Here is a 20,856-nt window from a genome sequence, read left to right as displayed (position 1 = left end):
TGGGTTATCCTGATTGTGTTTCCACAATATTCAAATTGTTTCTTCCTGGCTGCTTGTAATATTCTCTCCTTTATCTGGGAATTCCAGAACCTGGCTATAATATTCCTAGGAGATTTTTGGGGGGGATCTTTTTCAGGAGGTGATCAGTGGATTCTTTCAACCTCTATTTTGCCCTCTGGTTCTAAAACATCAGGGCAGTTTTCTTTGAGAACTTCCTGGAGGATGATTTCTAGGTTCTTACTTTGATCATGGCTTTCAGGTAGTACAATAATTTTCAAATTATCTCTCCTGGTTCTATTTTCCAGGTCAGTGGTTTTTCCCATGAGATATTTCACATTGCCTTCTATTCTTTCATTTATTTGGATCTGTTTAACAGCGTCTTGATTTCTCATAAAGTCATTAGCTTCCATTTGCTCCAATCTAATTCTGAAGCCATGATTCTCCTCATTGTGCTTTTGAAATTCTGTTTCCATCTGGCAAATTCGAATTTTTAAGGCATTCTTCTCCTCATTGCCTTTTTGAGCCTCTTTTGCCATTTGAGTCAGCCTGTTTTTTAAAGTGTTATTTTCCTTAGTCAGGCTGTTGACTCTCATTTCATAATTTTCTTGCATTGTTCTCATTTCTCTTCCCAATTTTTCCTCCCCTTCTCTTATCTGCTTCTTAAGGTCCTCTCTGGCCTGTAACCAGCTTGTATTTTCCTTTGAAGCTTTTGGTGCAGGAGTTCTGACTTCACTGTCTTCCTTCTGTTCCATGCTTTGCTCCTTTTTATCCCCAAAATAGGAGTCTAATGTTGGAATCTTCTGTCTGCTTTGTTTCCTTTGCCTGGTCATGTCTCCCCTCAGTCACTTGACCCCTGGGCTTTTTGCCACAGTAGGACTCTGCCACCAGATAGGGAAGCGTTTGTCCCAAACGCTGGGGTTTTCTCAGTTTCTGGAGGTATTAGATGGGTACCTTCTCTGAGGTCTCCACACGCTCTGGCAAGCTGGACACACACTCCAGGACCTCCACCCTAGACTGCAATCCAGATCCAAGCAGGTTAAAGCAAGAGTGATTACCCCTCAGACTGGTGCTTGGTCCCCCTACACTCTGCAGGCCAGGAGCTGAAGCTGCCACATGGCGCTGGCTGGCTGTGCCTGTGTCTCAGCTGCTTCTCGACCCAGAGGGCAAAAGCCACGCACTCCCACTTATTGTTCCCAGAGTCCAGACTGCACTGACCTCTCACTTTGTCCTTTGTATCTGTGTGTTGATAAATCTGGAAACAGCCACAGCTGCGGCTGATCTGGAGTCCCTCCGGCCAGAGGCTGGTCAGGCCCCCGGAGCACTGTGCTGGTCGATTCCTGCTGGCCTGCCGGGCTGTCCTCAGCGGGAGGTTAGCTTCTCTGTGACATTTTGTGGGTTCTGCAGGTCCAAAGTTTGTTTAGAGTCCCCTTTTTACATGGGTTGGGGAAGGTGGAAGCCGGAGCCGCGGGGAGGTCCTGCTTTTACTCTGCCATCTTGGCTCCTGATCCTGTCCTTTTTCAAAAGTGGGTGCTTCCAACTTCCCTCCCCCCCAACCTGCCTCTCCTCCATCATCTCCCTTCTCTTCCCCTTCCCCTCTACTCTCCTGTAGAATGAGATACACTATTTAATGTGTATGTCGTTCCTTCCCTAAGCCAAATTCAGTGAGAATAAGGTTGGCTCATTCCCTTTTGCCTTCCTGTCCTTTCCCTCCATTGTAACAGTTTTCCCTTGCCTCTTCTGTAGGAGATAATTTACCCCATTCTGTCTCTCCCCATCTCCTCTCATTATATTCCTCTCTTACCTCTTAATTTCACCTTTTAAGTATCATCCCTTCCTGTTCAATTGGTCCTGTGCCCTCTGCCTATGTATACCTGTACACATATATATATATATACACACTCACATATGTATTCATATGCCCATATACCCTCCTATATAGACATATATATGTATGTATACAGACACATATATTTCTCATACTGAGAAAAGTTTCATAAGTTACAATGATCATTTTTCCATGTAGGAATATAAGTAGTTCAAATTTGATAAGTTCCTTATTATTTCTTTTCCCTGTTTACCTTCTCATGCTTCTCTTGCTTCAATATTAATGCCTGTTATTTAATATCATTACACTGATAAAAAAAAATGTCATTTTTTGTGTTGAACCATTTGCCAAGTGCCATGGTAAGAACTTTATTTCTGGATCTTCAGGTTTTGACTTTAGCTGGAGCATTTGCTAGGAGTAGCCTCCTAGGATAATGGTTGAAAGCACTGCCCCTCCCGTGGCTCTTGAATCCAGGGGCCTTGGGCTGTCTCCAGCAGAATCAAAAAGATGTTAGTCAAGGTCATGGTAGTGGTCTGTCTTGCCTGGTATATACTGCCCCTTATTTCTCCCTCTGGTGGTTTTCTGTTTTATCTAGAAGTGACAGCAAATAAAAAGATTGCTGAATTCCAGCTGTGGCTATGTTGCGTTAATTTATAATTAATAAGCTCCATGACATGTTTGTGAATATATCTAGCAGCATTTGGCAGCCTGGGATTACCCAGTGTTGGGAATTAGCCCGATAATAATAATAGAAAATCAAAAAGTATGGGGGATTTTATGGTAATCTTATTGAAAATGGTTAATTTGGACAGACTGGGTACCAGGAGGAAAGTAAAGATGGGTAATAGACATGGAATCATTATACAATGGATTCTTAGAGTAGGAAGGGACCTCAGAGAACGTCTAGTCTAGTTTGTATGTAAATAACTAATAGTTTCCCAGATTGGCAGTCAGTGCTACCTTTTCTGGAAGATTTTTAGCAAGGAGGAACATACTATCTTCCTTTGTATTTTTAGATGGCTCTAACTCTTGTAAAGTTCTTCCTTACATCAAGCCTAAGTGCCTCTCTACAAATTCTACTCATTGTTACTTGGCTAGTATGTCCTCTGAGATCAAGTAGAATAGATATAATCCTTTTTCTACAATTCAACTTTCCACACACTTGGAGACAATTGTCTAATCTTTTCATCTCCAGGCTATACATCCCCCATTAATTCAGTTGATCCTTATGTGACATGATCTTGTCCTTGCTAAGTTAAGTTTCACCTTATTAACTTCAGCTCAAGTTTTGTCAAAATCCAGATAAACTATATTAGGAATATTCCTGTGATCTACAAAGAAGCTCATGTTAACTAGTGATTTTAACTTTCCAAATGTTAGCAAACCATCCCTTTACTAATATATTACAGAATTTTGCAAAAAAGAGAGGTATTCTTATTCCAATTTTGCAGATGAGGAAATGAGATTCAGAGGAGAACATGACCTATTCTTGATGCTGGCTCTTTGTTATCACTACTTTTTTATTTTGAACTTAATGTCAATAGACAAACATTTCGATAAACAAAACAAAAAGGTTTGTACGTGATACTGAAATAGGTATGGTAGTACATATTCATTATTGTAGCTACCAGAGAACCTAACAGACCTCTTAAACTCAGAGGAAATGATCTCAAAGAACATGCAGATTGGGTATTCACACTGAGTCAGTGTCAATATGCTGAACCTCTGGTAGCCTGGGGAGTGACCAGGAAGGAGGGAGGCAAGAAAGGAAGCAAAGCATAAATTTGGATACAAGTTTTTAAAGTGTATATTAAACTTAAGACAGTAATAATAAAACTCTCATGCTTCTGTTTTCACTTATGAACTTCCTTTTGCTATCTTCTGTGCATTTAAAAAATATTTCATTGATGCTTTTTTCCATCACTGAATTACCCCACCAGTTCAAGGTCTACTTCTCTCTCCCCTCCCACCCCCCACCCCATAGAAACCTCCTTTATACTCAATAAATTTAATCAAGCAAAAAGAAATCATTAGCTATGTACATATAGCTCCATCTACAACCATTTATCACCTCAAAGGTAAGACATGAGAAGTATGTTTCATTATCAGTTTTCAGCAACCATGATTGTTCACTCTTTTGATCAGAGTTTGAAGTGTTTGAAAGTTATTTTCCTTTACATTATTATGATCATCATAGAAATTAATTGTCCTCTGGTTCTGCTTCCTAATTTTATAACAACTCTTCCCAGATTTCTTTGACTCTATCTTTCATAATTTCTTACATTATAATAATATTCCATTACATTTCCTATACCAGAAATTATTCAACCATGACATAATTATTGTCTCCAGTTCTTTGACAACAACAAGTAGATCTTAGTTTTGTAGTTATCATAGATGTTTGCTATTTCCATATTAACATATTCTACAATTTTTTTCAGGAACAAAGTCAAGCTCTCTAGACTATAATTTGTAGACTTGTATAGAAATTGGGTTGTTTACCCTTCAATTTTTTGTAACCATTTTCCGTTTTAAGGAGCAGTGACAGTAGCTAAAAAATGATAGCCTCCAGTTCTTTAGTATTCTTTCTTCTTATTTACAATGTGATTTTGCCCTTTTCCTTCTTTCTTTAACTTTGTATCTTTTGAATAAGGCTTACTAAATTTTTTCAGCTATATTCTAGTCATCAGCCTCATTCTAACAAATAACACTAATATCTGACGATGTCAAATTAATCTAATTGCATTAGTGTCGCCAGGCCATCATATTTTGTTTATTTACATATAGACCCTGAGAATCTGGGTAGAATTGCATCCTCTCTTGAATTTTGTCTCTGATGATTTTTTGCTGTCTCTGTTGGTGTACTTAGGCAACTAAGTGGCATAGTGGCTAAAGCACCAGGCCTTAAGTTAGGAAGACCTGAGTTCACATGTGACCTCAGACACCTAATAGATGTTTGGCCCTGGGCTTAACCTCTGTTTGCCTCAGTTTTGTCTTCTGTAAAATGGAGATAATAGCACCTACCTTTCAGGGTTGTTATGAGGATCAAATGAAATGATAATTGTAATTAAACACTTAGCACAGTGACTGACACATAGTAAGCACTATATAAATGTAAGCTGTTGTAGCTACTATTGTTTATAATAACTACTGTCTTACACAGTCAATTTCCTCTCTTTTTGCCTTTTAAAGCCCTTTGGTTAGGTTTTCAAGATCAGAGAAGTACATTCTTATCAGCCCTCATTAGCCATGGTCCAGAAATCCAAATCTCTATTCTCAGATGAAATTTTCTCAACTTATTTATTTACTTCTTTTATTTGCCTTGACTTTGGTAGCAGTGCTGAAAATACTTCCCTCTACTCTTTTGGTCTTAAGAGTTTTAGCTGAGACATGATCATCTTTATTAATATTGTCTAAATTTCTTCTGACAATGTCATTTGTGCCCACAAAAAGCACCAGGAATATGCAAGAATTAGTTTTGACAAGATTTAGGATGTTATTTCATTACACCTTGGAAACATGCTCCAGGAACTTAGCAGATCTTGATGTTTGTGTATGTTAAAAATGTTAGAGGTGGAGAGGAACGTAGATTTTTTAGGAAAATAACGATTTGGAGATCTATATTGGGGGATTCAAGAATTTGAGACAAGGATAAAACTATGTAGTGTTGTGAAGTGATAGAATGGAGCATTGATTCTGTAGTTAGATGATTTCGATTCAAAAATTCTACTTCTGATGATTAATACCTGTGTGATGCTGATGATTAATACCTGTATGATGTTGGGCAAATCACTTAATTTGCCAGAGCTTCAGTTTTCTAATTTATAAAATGAGATGGTTCAACTAGAGATCTCTTTGAGATTCCTTTTTGCTCTAGATTTGTGATCCTAGGAAGTGTCTAGTATGTATCATTGCAATCTAAATTTAGGAATTATGAGGTTAGGTTATTGGAAATTTATTGACATGTATTTAAGTAGCTCAGGATATCCGAGATAGATGGGATGGAGTACTGTGAGCTAGGTGTAAAACTGAGAAAGGCAGAAAACTGTTTCAGGGTGATGGCTAGATCCAGGTTGGAGCAAGGATGATATTATATAGCATAAATTTTATTTTATTTATAAAATTTCAAAAATTTTATATAAATGTTTAGTTTTGACTTTGTTTAATTTGATATTGTTTCAGCACTTCCTTACAAACACCAAGCAGTCCTCCCCTGAAATAGTACATTCTCCAAAGAATAGTTGATTTGTTGATAATCAATAAAAAGGATGTGTATGTTAACCGTTGAATTTTATCAGTTTTGTTTGCTCTGTATTGACTAGATTTACAGAGTGTGTGTATGTATGTACGTGCACATTGTATATTGTTCTTTTGGTTCTACTTTATGTGCTTTGCATAATGTTATGCACATCTTCCCATCCCATCCCAAGATGAAACATTCTTCATCTTCATTAGTCCTTTAAGGAGCAATAACATTGTCACATTCAGGTACCACAATTTGTACAGCTATTCTCTAATCCTTGCTGCATTTATTTTAGTTTTAGCCTTTTGTTTTCTCAAATAGTACTATTATGAATATTAATTTACATGTGAGTAATCACCTTAGAGATTAGATACAGCACTTTAATATCTGGGTCAGTGGATATGAACAATTTGATTTACAAACTTTTCTGGCATAATTCTAAATTGTTTTCCAGAATGGCTTAAACATTCATAGCCCTATCAGTAATGAAGTAGCTTGTGGTTACTTGAATTTTAAAGGAGTAGTGATTGAGTAGCAATACAGCATTTTTATTTTTGGTGAGGTTTAATGCAATTTTGCTATCACATTTAAAGAAAAAAAGATTTCTTGACATATAGTGTAAGGAAGGAAGGCAGACAGGCAGTGTGGTACAGCTGAAAGAGTATTATTTGGAGGCCTAAAACAAGCTCAGAGTCAGCTAGATATTACTTATGAGAGAACTTTAGAAAATCATTTCATCTCCCTAGCCTTGGTTTTCTCACCTGTAAAGTGAGAGAATGGACTGGTTGTCTTCTGATTCTAAACCTGTTCTGTTTTTGTTTGCATTTGTACTATTAATTATTTGCATTACTGCTTTAGTATGGTTTTAAGCAATTGCAAATTGGTAGGCAGAATAGTGCAGTAGAAAGAACCCTGTGAGATAAATCCATAAAGACAAAGATTGTTTCATTTTTGTCTTTGCATTCCAGTGCCTAGCATGCTGCCTGGCACGTGATTAGTGCTTTTTTTTTTTTTTTTGCTTGTGATTGGAGTGCTGTAATCCTGTCCCCTTACTATTGCTTCTTTATATTTGTGTGGTGTTGGTCAGGACTTCATCTCCTCCAACTCATTATGTATAGTGCAGGAGTGAGTGAGTTTTCCAAGGTTACTTCCAGCTGTAAATCTATCTTCCTATGATCTTTAGTGCAATGAAAATTTACTCTCAAATGTGTGGGTATAATACCTTTCTTAATATTTATTTTTAGCTTCTTAAGTGGTAGCAGAGATGGAACAGCAAGAATTTGGAAATTTGAGCAGCCAGAATGGAAGAGTATTTTACTGGATATGGCAACAAGATTGTCATGGTAAGTTGGGGTGACTTATTGATCAGATAGAGGAAATGATTGGTTTAAAGGGGTTCTTACAGTACTTTGTTCATAGGCTAAGTTATATTAAATTAATTATTATATTCAGAAATTTGCCAAATAACTGTGATGGATTATAATCAGAAAGAATTGGGTGTGATCGGGGTGGCCAGGTAGCACAGCGAGTAAGCATACTGGCCCCAGTGTCAGGATGACCTGGGGATCAAATCCAGGCTCAGATACTTAGCACCCACCCAGAAACACCTGGCCCTGTAACCTTGAGCAAGTTAATTAACCCCAATTGCTTTAATAAAAAAAAAAAGAAGAAGAATTGGGTGTGATAATAAAAGAAATGTTTTTCCCCCCAGTATTTTCTCAAATCTGTGATCTCTTCCATTCTGGCATTTTTCTGTCCATTCTCACCCTCTGATTCTTATCCATGTACTTCCAGAGATCTTTCACAGAGGCTATATATGACTCCACTAAGTCAAATACCTCTCTTACTCTCTTGCTCTTGTAATCAATAAGCAACAAACAGTAGGATTTTGTATGCTTTGTATGTGTAAGTCAATTGTGTGAGTCTAAAGATACGGGAATATTGGTTATGAAAGACTGGGTTGTTTGTTTTTGCTTTTTGAGGGTTTTTTGGTTTGTTTTGGTTTGTGTTTTATTCTTGATCTCTGGCAAGTCTTTTAACCTCCCTGGATCTAAGAGGAGCCAAGAGATGTGTTAATCCCAAATTCAGTTGCCTCTTAAGTGTTATTTTCATTCACATTTTTTGGTTATTCTGTGTATTGTTACTTTTTTATCATTGTAGGAGTTAATTCAAACCTTCCCATTTAAATTTTTTTCTAAATATCTGTCATTTTTTTAGTGTCATCAAAACATTCCATTATATTTACATAGCACAATTTGTTCATCTCCCAATGGGTGGACCTATTTCTGGTTTCATGTGTGAATAGTTTGGTATATATGGAAGTATCTGCTCTAGCTTTTATTGTTGTTGTTCAGAAATTCTCTTAATAGTATAGGTTAGTCTCATAAAAATAAGAAATTAGACATGTGAACCAGTAGTTACTGGCCTTTGGGGAGATAATATTCATGCATTTTTCTCCATTTTTGGGGTCTTTTACCTTTCCTTCTAAAAGATTTCCTAGTGCTTTTAAGACCGTATCGCTTCAAGCACTGGTTTTCATCATATTTACTTAATTTGTTCAGTTGTTTTTCCTGATATAAGTCTTAAGCATAAAGTGGCTTAAGTGCCTGAGATTTGGGGGTCCAAATGTAGTAGATCCTATGAAGAAAACAGAACATTATGGAAATGATACATTTGTTCTCGCCAATGTGTATTTGTTATCCTTTGACAGTTAATCTGTAAATGATTGTGGAATCATGTGGCTCAGTTGAGTGTTGATTTAGTCATTCTTTAGATTTGTTTCACTTTGCCTGTGTGATAAATGATACCATTTTTAATCTTCTGCCCTTCTATATAGTGGTTTTACATATATACACAGAGAGAGAATGAATAGGAAATAATTCACAAAAGAAAGACACTAGAATTAAGAAGCATGCAAAAAACTTCTTATAAAAGGTGGAATTTTAATTGATTCATGATGAGAATGACCTATGCCAGTAGGTGGAGATAAGAAGGGAGACCATTTCAGGTATGGGGGACACAGAGAAAATGCCTAGAGATTACAGGAGTGTTTTTTTTTTTTGTTTGTTTGTTTTTTTTGCCTTTTGGAGGGCAATTTTGGGGTTAAGTAACTTGCCCAAGGTTACACGGCTAGTATTTTTGTGTGGGTGTTAAGTGTCTCAGGCTGGAACTGAACTCCGGTCCTCCCGACTCCAGGGCCAGCGCTTTACTCACTGCGCCACCTAGCCGCCCCGTGTTTTTTTTTTTTTTTAACACGAAACAGCCAGGAAGCCCAGTGTGACTGGATTGAAGAGTATGTGGCAGTGTGTAAGAGGTGGAAAAGTAAGAGGAGGCTAAAGGGCTTTGAATGACAGAGGATTTTGTTTTTGATCTCAGAGTTAATAGGTTTTGTTTTTAGACATTGTAGCACTAATGCAATTATTTATAGTGCCCATGATCAAGACTGTGACTATAAATATCTCATGATGTTTGATTGCAAAATATACCAAACTCTCCATATATAGAACAGAACTGAAGCATTTATTTAGACACCAGAAGACCAAATCCCAAAACGAGTAAGCCAATTCCATTATAGTACCAAAGATATTAAGAAGCCATAACACTGAGAACCACAGCATCCTTCAGCCTTCCTACAAACCAGTACAAAATCAATATTTACTCACTAGCCTATCTGAGTCCTTGCCTGAGGTCCTCCTCTCTCCCCCACCTCTGGCTAGCTCTAACCACCTGCTTCATGCAGGCTTTGCTTCTCTTCAGCAGACTCCTCCCACCACAGGCTCCATGTGACTATATTTAGCCTATCAGGGGGCAGAGTTTATCTTCACAGCAGGGAAGATTCCTGTAAGCTATGCTGTACCCTTTAGCAAATTCCCTCCATCACAGTCTCCATGTGATTATATTCAGCCTATTAGGGGGCAGAATTTACTTTCAAAGCAGGGGAGGTCTTCCAACTGCCCCCTAGATCTATCTGTTAAGGGGCAGGGAAGATCTTCAAATTCCCATTCCCATTACAGACATGTTATTGAAACCATTTCTGCCAACTCCTTTACCTTTCTGAGGAAACTGGTGAAGCATCCTTACTTTCAGATAAAACTTCTTTGTTTATTTCTAGAATATCCGTATTATGATTTGGTTCATCTGTTATTAAGCATTATTTTGTCACTACACAAATCTTAATATTCAGTTTAGATCAGACATTTATTAATTTCCTGCTATATACCAGGTACTGTGTTAGGTACTGGGGATACAAAGACAAAAAATGATGATGTTCTCTGTCTTCATGCATCTTGCATTCTACTTGTGTATGGTTTTCCAGACCTGTGATTTCAATAAAGTTGGAAACTCCTAGTCAGGATATACTCTGTGGTAATGTAAATAAGCAAATGTTCTTCAGTTTCTTACATTAAATAGTAAATTGTGGTGTACATATATGTCAAAGTTAAAGTAAATTCAAACTAATTTTTTGAGAGGAACTGCTAGCAACAAGGAGGAACCAGGAGGCAGGAGTTGAAATGATGGAGATAGAAATTCCAGGAATGAGAGGTGAGGAAAGAAAACGTTTTAGGATAGGGAAGATAGGATTGCCTGTGCATATGGGTTGGAAGTGGGAAATAGAATGTGATGCTTAGGTGACATCAAGGAGATCAGTTTATGTGGAATATGGAGTGTGGGAGGGCAATAATATGAATTACTTCTAAAAAGGTAAGTTGATACGACTAGGTTGGAACTAGATTGTGAAGGGCTTTGCATACAGAAGAGTTTTTTATTTGATCTTTTTTTTTTTTTAAGCAATCGAGGTTAAGTAACTTGCTCAAGGTTACATGGCCAGTTATTTCTGGGTGTGGTGCTGAGTGTCTGAGCCCGGGATTCGATCTCCAGGTCATCCCAACACTGGAGCCAGTGCTCTTACTCACTGAGCCACCTGGCCGCCCCTAAGCAGTTGGGGTTAAGTAACTTGCTCAAGGTTACATGGCCAGGTGTTTCTGGGTGGGTGCTAAGTGTCTGAGCCCGGGATTCGATCTACAGGTCATCCTGACACTGGAGCCGGTGCTCTTACTCGCTGTGCTACCTGGCTGCCCCTATTATTTGGTCTTACAAGCAGTAGGAAGTCACTGAAACTTTTTGGGCAGGAGAGCGACAGGGTTATGCCTGTGCTTGAGAAATATCCATTTGGCAGCTTCGTGGAGGTGAAAAGACCTTTTGAGTCTTGGAGTATTACACCATAGAATTAGTTTTACTCTGAGATGATGAAGACCTGACATAAGGTAGTTAAATTCACATGAGAAACTAGATAAAGATAGAATTCACAATACCTGACAATTGATTTTATACGTAGGGCAAGAAAGACTGAAGAATTGAAGATGACTTGGAGAATCTTCTTGAACTTTTGGCAGCATTTGACATTATTTCTTACCTTCTCCCTGTGAATACTCTCCTCTAGGTGTTTGTTGTTTGTTTTGACTTCTTGTTCTGTTCTTACCTGTCTTAAGTAATACTATCACTAGTTCATATTTCAGTCATGGTCATTATCTATCAATATTTTCCAAGACACTGTCCTTGGTCCTTTTGTCTTTTCTCTCTATATTTTGTCATTTGATCATCTTCCTTGGCTCACAGTTTAATTATCATCTTCATGACAGTCTTTCCCAGATCTATAAATTTAGCCCTAGTCTTTCTCTCAAGCTCTACTTTCACATGAACAGCTGCCTTTTGGACATCTCTGCATGTAGTTATGTGTGTTAAATTCAACAAGTCCAAAACAGAACTTTATATTTACCTTCAACGTTCTCCTTTTCCCAATTTCCCTATTATTGTTGAAAGGAAAACAGACCTCCCATCATCCTCTACTCCTCACTATCATTCATCCTTCATACATATCTAATCTTTTGCCAAATCTTGTCATTTCTGTTTTTACAAAGTATCTCATATATGTCCCCTTCTCTCTAGTTACTCAACTACCACCTTGGGACAATTCCATTTGGCGGTTAGGCAGCACAATGACTAGAACCAGGAAGACTTGAGTTTGAATCTTGCTTCAGATACTAGTTATGTAACCCTGGGCAAGTCAGTTAACCTGTATGCTTCAGTTTTCTCATCAATAAAATGTAGATAATAATAGCACCTACCTCGCAGGATTATTGTGAGGATGATAATAAATAACATATAAGGGGCAGCTAGGTGGCACAGTGAAGAGAGCACTGGCCCTGGAGTCAGGAGGACCTGAGTTCAAATCCGGCCTCAGATACTTAACACAAAAAACTAGCCATGTGACCCTGGGCAAGTCACTTAACCCCAATCTCCCTCCAAAAAGCAAATAAATAAATAGCATATATAAAATGCATTGCGAGCCTTAAAAGCACCACATGCTATTTGTCCGAAACTTACTGGTCATTAAAGCATGTTCTACTTTTCTGTGAAGCTTCTTTGCTTAAGATGTGATAGTAGCATCTGATTGTAATTTTATTAGTGACTAGACACCTTTAAACTGTGGATCAAAGGTGCAAATAATTTTTCTCAAAAAATTAGAGTGTTTAACAGCAATTCTTAGCTCTATTAATATGACTATCGTTGAAACATCCCCCAACCATTCCCCTCAATCTATGTCCTCCCTTTCCAATGTGCTGTATCGAATGACTGTTTTTCTTTTTGGAGCGGGGAAGGTAGGGCAATTAGGGCTAAGTTATGTGCCCAAGGTCAGATGGTTAGTTTTTGTGGTAAGTGTCTGAGACAGAATTTGAACTCGGGTCCTCTTGACTCCAGGGGCTGATGCTCTATTCACTGCGTCACCTAGCCACCCCAATGTGGAATGACTTTTCAATAACTGACATGCTTGCTGTCATTGTACACCTTTTCCTTTCCCAGTACTTCTTGCACTCACTGAGACCTGGTTCTCTCCTAATGAATTTTCCCTGGCCACCTTTTCCAGCATTAGCTGCACCTTCACGCACCCCTCTTCACTTGTCCCCCCAAATCACTGGTTGTGGTAGAGTTGGAATATTGCTTGCTCCTCAACTTTCAGGCTCTGACTTTCTCACCATCATTCAGGAACCTCTCTTCTTTGAGGTTCATTCAGTCTGTATCATCCAGTTAAGATTCTGATAGCTGTTGATCTTATCAACCTCCATGGTACTCTGAATGAACTCATGAATTCAGTATCTGGCTCATAGTCTTTCCTATCCAACTACTATAGTGATGTTCCTTCAGTCACCTCAGTTTCCTCATTTCCGATGATCTATTCCACCTCACCTCAGCTACACACAGAGTTGGTCTTACCCTTTTTTGCCTTGCTGTCAGTCACTGATGTATTTAACATGTTAATGAACTCTGAAATTCCTTTTTTTGTTTGTTTTTTGGAGGGCAATTGGGGTTGAGTGACTTGCCCAAGGTCACATGGCTAGTTTTTGTGCTAAGTGTCTGGGGCTGGATTTGAACTCATGTCCTCCTGACTCCAGGGCCAATGCTCTATTCACTGCACCACTTATCCACCCCTGAAATTCCCTTCTTTGATCATAGTCTTTTGTCATTCCTCTTCTTTCACTGTCTTGCAAGCCCTGTCCATTTTCTTGTTTCTTATCATGACCTCCAATCTCTCCCTCCCTCACTTCTTTCCTAGACTGTTATAGCTGCACTGCCTACAATTTTCATCCCTTCCTCATCTTAACCCCTTAGTGAACTATTTCATCTTTACACTTGCCCTGTCATGTGTCAGCCTTGCCATCCACTGCCTTTCTCCCTACTCATGTGCTGCTGAATGAAGAAACCATAATGCCTGGATCCATTACAACTTTCTGTTACATAATTTCAACTTCAACTGAAGTAAGGTAATCCTTTTACACTTTCCTAACCAATTCATGATTCTCCTACTCACTAGAGCAATTTCTCTAATCCTTTTCACTCCTCCTCAAACCTCCCATGACTCTCCTTTCACCCACCCTCTCACTAAGAACCTTGCTTCATGTTTCACCTAAAAATTATGGTCATCTGCTGAACTGCCTCATCTCCCATCACTCAGATATTTTCTACCACTGTCTTTATCAATCCTGGTTCAGATGAAGAGATGGCCCTTCTCCTTGCAAAGGCTAAGCGCTCTGCATACACAGGTGAAGTAATTTTCATCTTTTCTAGCACAATCCTCCCTTCCTCCAACCCCTTCATCCTAACTATCTCATTGATCTTAGATCTCTCCCTGCCTATTGGCTTCTTCCCTACTGCCTACAAACATACCACCTCTCCCCTATCTTCAAAAAACCCTCACTTAATCCCTCATATCATCCTATATCTCTCTTCCCTTTTATGGCTACTGTCAATGTCTCTCCTTTCTTTCCTGTCTCTTAACTCTCTGATGTCTGGCTTTTGACCTCATCATTCATTCTCCAAAATTACCATTAATATATGCCGATTAAACCCAATCTAAAGTCCTTTTCTTAATCTTCGTCCTTCTTAACCTCTCTGCCTAACTGTTGATAACCCTCTTCTCTTTGATGTTTTCTTCTCTAGGTTTTTGTAACACTTCATTCTCTTGGTTCCTACCAGACTGCTTTCTTCGTTCAGTTCATGTCCAGTAACTAGGATACAGCCACAGGACTTGATCCTGGACTTTCTTCCCTTCTCCTTCTATACTGCTTCTCTTGGTGATCTCATATGCTCTTATGGATTCAGTTATCATTTTTGTGCTGGTGATTCTCAGATTTATTTATCCAATCCTAACTATCTGATGACCTCCAGACTCACATATTGAACTGCCTATTTACCATCTAAAACTGGCTGCCTTGTATACTTCTTTTCAGCTTATATAAAATTGAACCCCAATTTTGCCTAATATTCCCCTTTTCCAAACTTCCCTTCTACTGTGGAGGGCGTCATCATCTTCCAGTCACCTAGGCTTGTCTTTCTTTTCTCTACTTGATCATCTTCCATAGCCAGTCATTTGTCAAGTCCTGCTCCCTTCTCTCCTCTGAAACTTCAACCACCTTGGTTCTAGCTCTCACGCATGCATGGACTTTTTCAGTACCTGTAATGGGAATGCAAATGTGGAAGATCTTCCCTGCCCCTAGGCTAATGTGCACCTGAAGCCTGGGGAGGGAGGCTTGTTTTTCAGTAGATACTTCTTGATTGGCCAGTGAGTCAATAAGGTTGTTACATTCTCTGAGCCAGGAGAAGGCTATATAAGCCCTGATGTGTAGCTTTGTTTTTGGGGCTCACTTTGAGAAGTGTTCTGTGATTTGATCTGGATTCTGAAAAGCTGTTGTCCAGAGGCTCCCCCCCCCCCCGTTTTGAAAAACCCAGATGTTGACTGGGTATGGATGTAATGGCTGGACAGTTTGGAAATCTGTCTACTTGATCTGTTTCTGTCTTGATAATTCTGTCTGTGTACTTTGAAGTTCGGGGTGCTGACCTTTTCTCCTGAACAAGGTAAACGATATATGTCTGACTGATTAAAGTAAGCTTGTTAACCCATTTTGAGTTGCTTTCCTTTAACAAAGCAGATCCAAGAACCTGTGGTAGCAGCAAACCCTGAGGATGTGCTTGGGGTGCTTGCCGCTACAGTACCCTACTGATTTGACTCACTGTTTCAAATCTCTCCCCTCTTTAGTTGCTCTCAGTTCGTTTTCTGAAATTCTGATGTGAACATGTTAGGCTTCTTTAGTAAACTCCAGTGGCTCCTTTTTGCCTCTGGGATAAAATAATCCTCTCTTTGTCTTTTAAAGCCCTCTATACCCTTGCCACTTCCTATCTTTCTAGTCTTTGTATAGTTTCAGTTGAAGTCTCATTTTAAGCATGGAAGCTTTACCTGATCTTTATTTTAATATCTTCCCTATGAGATTACCCCTAATTCATCCTTTATATGCTTTGTTTGCTTGTAGTTATTTCCATCTTATCTTCCTTATTAGACTGTGAGCTCCTTTACAGCTAGGACAGCTTTTTTTAATTCTTCTTTCTTTTCCCCAGACCTTAGCAGAAGTACCTGGTATATAGTAGGGGGCCTAAGAAATTCTAGTTAACTTATTGATTGAGAAAATGTAAGCTCCTTGAGGCCAGAGACTTCATAGTATGCATTTAAAAATGCTTTTTGATTGTTTGGAAGGATGGTTTAGAACAAAGGAAGAATACTGTCTGCTGAAGTCTCGTTCATTAGATTGGTTGGCTCTAGGGGAAAAAGAACAAATTCCATTTTCTAAATGTTGCAATTCCTGTGTTACCTACAGTGAGATTAATCATTATATATAATCTGAAAACAGTTACTTGGTACTCCCTATTCCCACTTAGCCTTCCTTTTTTTTCTTCTTTTACCACTAAATGGTTTAAGAAGATGATTTTAGTTTTTCTTGGTTTCTTTGGATGCAGTGGCCATTAAATTCCATCATGTCATACACAGCCTTCTAGTAATGAGCCTCTCCTAAAAAACGCAAACAATGTTTCCAAGGATGTACTTGCGTTCTTTTCTTCAAGGTTCAGTAGAACCTGCCATAGCTAGGGTCAGAGTGTCACCTTGATTGTGCTGTGAGGCATCACAGTAGGATTTTTGAAGAGGAATAGAACTGATTTTTTTTTCCTAACCATATATTAGCTTTGTATCTAAAATTTTATTGGCGTGTAGGGAATTGCCCCGTGCAGACTATGTTGCAGATAAAAAGCCACTCTGCAGTTTACAATTTTGTTGACCCTTGTTTCTTGCCCTCTGCCCTATCTGCACATTTTATATGCAGCCTGTATGATTTTGTAGGAAGTCTTACCAATTTTTATCTTATCTCAACTGGTTCCCTAATTCAGCAAGACCATCTCTTTACTCCTCCTTGATTGATTCTTCCTAATCTGGTTCACACTCCCCACAGGGGTTTTTTTCAAATGCCTTCTGTTTCCTTCTGAATTATCTCATAACATCCTTTTCTTCTCACTCCCTACCCCCTACACTCCAATCAGAGTATTTTGCCTCAGTGCTTTACTGAGAAAATAGTTTATTCATTGAGAACTCCCACTTCTTTACCATGTTCTTTCTCAGAAAATACTTTTACATCATTCCCCAATATTTTCTCTTTTTAGATAATAGTTAAACACCATATGTACAATAATCTATAATCTATAAAATATATTAAAATAAATATAAATAATATGCATATGAGAAAAGCAATGTCTTTTCCTTTCATCAGGGCCAGCCTCTTGTACCTTTTTTCATCCTCTCCAGTCTACTCTAACAGACTGCTCTCTAAAATCCATGTTTATTTCTAACTTTCTACTGACAGTGGAGGACGGACAACACCATCCTTCCATTCATTCAGGTTCTCAATTTTAGTATCCTCTTTGATTCTTCAAATGTCTTTGAGTCTACATAATTAATTGTCAAGTTTTGTTGATTAAATTCATGATATTCATCTTATCCATACATGTTTATCACCCTAGTTTAGGCCTGCATTACCTTTTACTTGAACTATTGGAATAGTTTCCTAATATATCTATTTTCTCAAATCTCTCCCCACTTGAATTCATCCTATACATAGTTGTCAGAATGACTTTTTTAGTAAAGAACAGATTTGTCCATGTTCCCTTCTCAATAAAATATTGCTAGTGACTCTATTTTCTCCCAAATAATATACAAATATCTTTTATCATTTACTTCAAAATCTTTCATAATCTATCTCCAACCTGCCTCATTCTATTTAACATTGTTGAACTAATCAGTGAATGAATGAGTTCTTAAAATGTGTTTATTAAGCTTTTATTCTTGTGCTAAGTTCTGGGGATACAAATAGAAAGGTTAAAAAGACAGTCTTTGCTCTCAAAGAGTTCACATTCTAAAGGAAGAATGTGGGGAGCCAAGCTCAGGGGAACCCTGCTGTTCCATGGCAGAGCTGAGATAGTGTGAGAGAAGCCCTGCTGACCAGCAGCAGAGCTGAGAGAGAAAAGTTAGGTGGAAAAGAATTACTTGAAAAGAGTTACTTATCCAGAGGTTGACAATCATAAATGAGACGGGACTCCAGTATGGTAGAAAACAAGAGTCAACTTTATTTAGCTAAGAGTCCAGTATATATAGTGTAAAATTGCATAGTCATCATAAGCCACTATCTTTGGGATTACACCATTGCCCTAGTTTCCATTTGCCTCATACATGATGGCTGTGTACTCTATCCTTGTTATCAGGGTTCGAGTACTGGGCAGGATATTCCAAACCTCCCTAGAACAGGATGGAGTTGTCCTAAGGTTTCTAGTTAATACTGCATTGCAACATTATGCTAGTTTCCCCTGAGAACACTGCGAGAACCCTTGTACCCAAGCTGGGAGCACACTTCTCACAAGGATATGATGCCATGCCTGTGAGTATTCCTGGGGGATGGGGAACAGATCCGGATCTGGTTAGCAGGATCTTATGCTGAGAGGGCTTATTCAGCCATCAGGGTCAGAGCCCCACTGGCCTGTGGTTCTCTGTAGGGGAAGACAACATGTGGAAGTTTTCAGCTGCAGGTCAGATGGAATGGTTCCATGGTCCTTAGAGTGAAGCATGCAGGCAGCTGATATTGCCTCTTCTTTAATGACATTTCCAGCAATAAAATGATGTTAGTTTCTGATGCTAAACTATTTGGCCATGTCAACGAGCTTTTTTTCCTGAATCTTAGTAGCTTTAGCCCCTGTAGGAGCAGTTACTGGGCTGTATTTCCACAAAGTGCTGGTTTTGGCTACTGTTCTAGAAGCATTACTATTCTCAAGGCTCTTGGTTCAAAGGTCTTGGGGTTTATTCATCCAGATCTGAGGGAGATGATCAATATAGTAGTGGTAGGGTAGTGGTGCTAGTTCTACTTGCCTTTTGTTCTTTCCCTAATCATCTATTGTGTGCCAAACATTGTACTAACAATATGTAATATTGCTTTCTTGCAAGCCTCATTATGTCCCACACTTTATGTTACAGTCATACTGACCTTCCCTGCTATACCTCCCATTATATCTCATCAGTTTTCCTTGTAACTTTTCACAGACTGCCCCCCCCATATCTTAAAATACACTTCCTTATCACCTCTGCATCTTTGAATCCTTTATTTCATTTCAAACCTTAGCTCCAATTCCACAACCTACTTGAGGCTTCTTCTGATCTCCCTTTCCTCCCATACTGTTACTAGTGCCTTTTACTACCAATGACAATTCGTATCAGGTAGGATTTGAACCCAAGTATTCCTGATTCTAAGGCTTCCCCTTTATCCGCTGTGCCATGCTGTTACTCAAGCAAATATTTCAGACCTTAAAAATAAGTATGGTAGTCATTATTTTTCAGGGACTTAATCTGAATAACCATGTCTCTGTTGGACAGTTTTTTCATAATCCAGTTTTTGGAGGTTTTTTTTTCTAGTTCTTATATTTCGAATATTCTCAGTGTTGGCAATTTTTAATTTCTTTGTTTTTGGAGTGGGAGGCAGGGCAATTAAGGTTAAAGCACACGGCTAGTGAGTGTTAAGTGTCTGAAGCCACATTTGAATTCAGGTCCTCCTGACTCCAGGGCTGGTCACCATGCCACCTAGCCACCCCAGTTTTAAATTTCTTAATGATGTATTTTTTTTAATGGAAAAGTAATTTACAGCTATTTATGGTAAGTAAAAGATAGCCAAACAGCATAATAATGCCTTATGTTTCTGTAATTAACTCATAAATTGCTCTGACGGCAGTTTTTACAGAAGTTCCAAAGTTTGGGCAATGGTAGCATCATTAGAATAATAAACTAAAGTTGTGACTACTACTGTTATTACTGCTACTGCTGCTAAAGTTGTGACTTTGAAGGCTAGCACTCATTTGTGAGTAATGCTTTTTGGCTTTTAAAAAGGCTTATGATCACATCATAAAGCTTTTGTTTCCTTTTACCCTCACTTATTTTTAAGTCCTTCTCTTCTTCATTGTGGTACAGAGGCAGCTGTCATTTTTAGAAAGTTATGCTAGTGGAACCTAAGCTTGATATCTCTATACCTAATGAGGCTACTGCTTAGAACTCAGTATATTATGAGGTCTGTATTCAGAGCCTTTCTAACATGGTACCTTAGAGATGTATTCTTCCAAGTTCTCTCCCATTTATGCATCAAAATTAATTCCTTGAAAAATGTAATAGGTTAATGTATTGGATTTTTGGATTATAAGCAGCAAGTGAAAATTAAAATAGAGATATATTTGCTAAATGTGTTCCATGCTGTTATGCATTATGCAAGAGGTCCAGTGTAGTATCCAAGCTGTAAAGAAGTATTTCTTATGGTTGCTGATGTCTTCCAGATGCTCTTGTTTGTGAATGACTAATGTGCCCTTCCCATTACATTACCCAGGACCCTTTTTGAAAATAACTTCTAGTTGGTTCTTAATCTTAGCCATTATCCAGTCTTCACTCTATTCTTCAGTTGCCTCCCTGATGGAAACTCCCTGTTGGTGGCTGTCTTGCTGCTCAAGGTTAAAATGTTATTGACCTGCATACTTTAAACTTCCTTGGGAAGAGTGCATGCCCCCGACAGATTGAATTAATTTAGCTCTAGGAGAGAGGAATAACTTTATTAGCCTAGGTGGTACTGCTTCTGATTTGAAAATGTAGTGATCTAGGGATTATGTATCAGTCCTTAAGAAAATGTCTAGTTTATGAAGCAAACTTCTGAGGTCCACAGTATGTCCCTTCAGTTTCCTTCAGAAATGTAGAGGGCATGCTGATGAATTGCCTTCTTGGATCAAAAGTAAATATTCTTAGATCTCTGACTGGAGGGATTTTTCCAGGCCCAAAATGGGGGTTTGTTTTGTTCTATCAGTTCAAGTGAGCTCCTGGGCTATTTTATATGTG

General features: G+C 38.5%; 1 protein-coding gene across 3 annotated transcripts in view; it reads left to right on the top strand.

Moving 5' to 3' along the window:
- The window catches only part of BRWD1 (bromodomain and WD repeat domain containing 1), a 188,608-nt gene that overhangs the window by 55,937 nt on the left and 111,815 nt on the right, over window positions 1–20,856 (top strand). For 2 of the 3 annotated variants that reach the window (XM_069074848.1, XM_069074847.1), the window contains exon 13: window positions 7,313–7,411. The exons of the other annotated variant lie outside the window; for it this stretch is intronic. In XM_069074848.1, the coding sequence (XP_068930949.1) occupies window positions 7,313–7,411 (99 nt within the window). The remainder of the gene's footprint in view (window positions 1–7,312; window positions 7,412–20,856) is intronic. 3 annotated transcript variants of the gene reach the window in all.

The sequence above is a fragment of the Petaurus breviceps genome, unplaced genomic scaffold (genome assembly GCF_028583685.1).
Source record: "Petaurus breviceps papuanus isolate PSGF00001 unplaced genomic scaffold, PetGlider_PUasm1.0 90897, whole genome shotgun sequence".
NCBI classification, from domain to species: Eukaryota; Metazoa; Chordata; class Mammalia; order Diprotodontia; family Petauridae; genus Petaurus; species Petaurus breviceps.
Note: the sequence above shows the minus strand (reverse complement) of the source record. Positions and strands in the feature narration are given on the sequence as shown.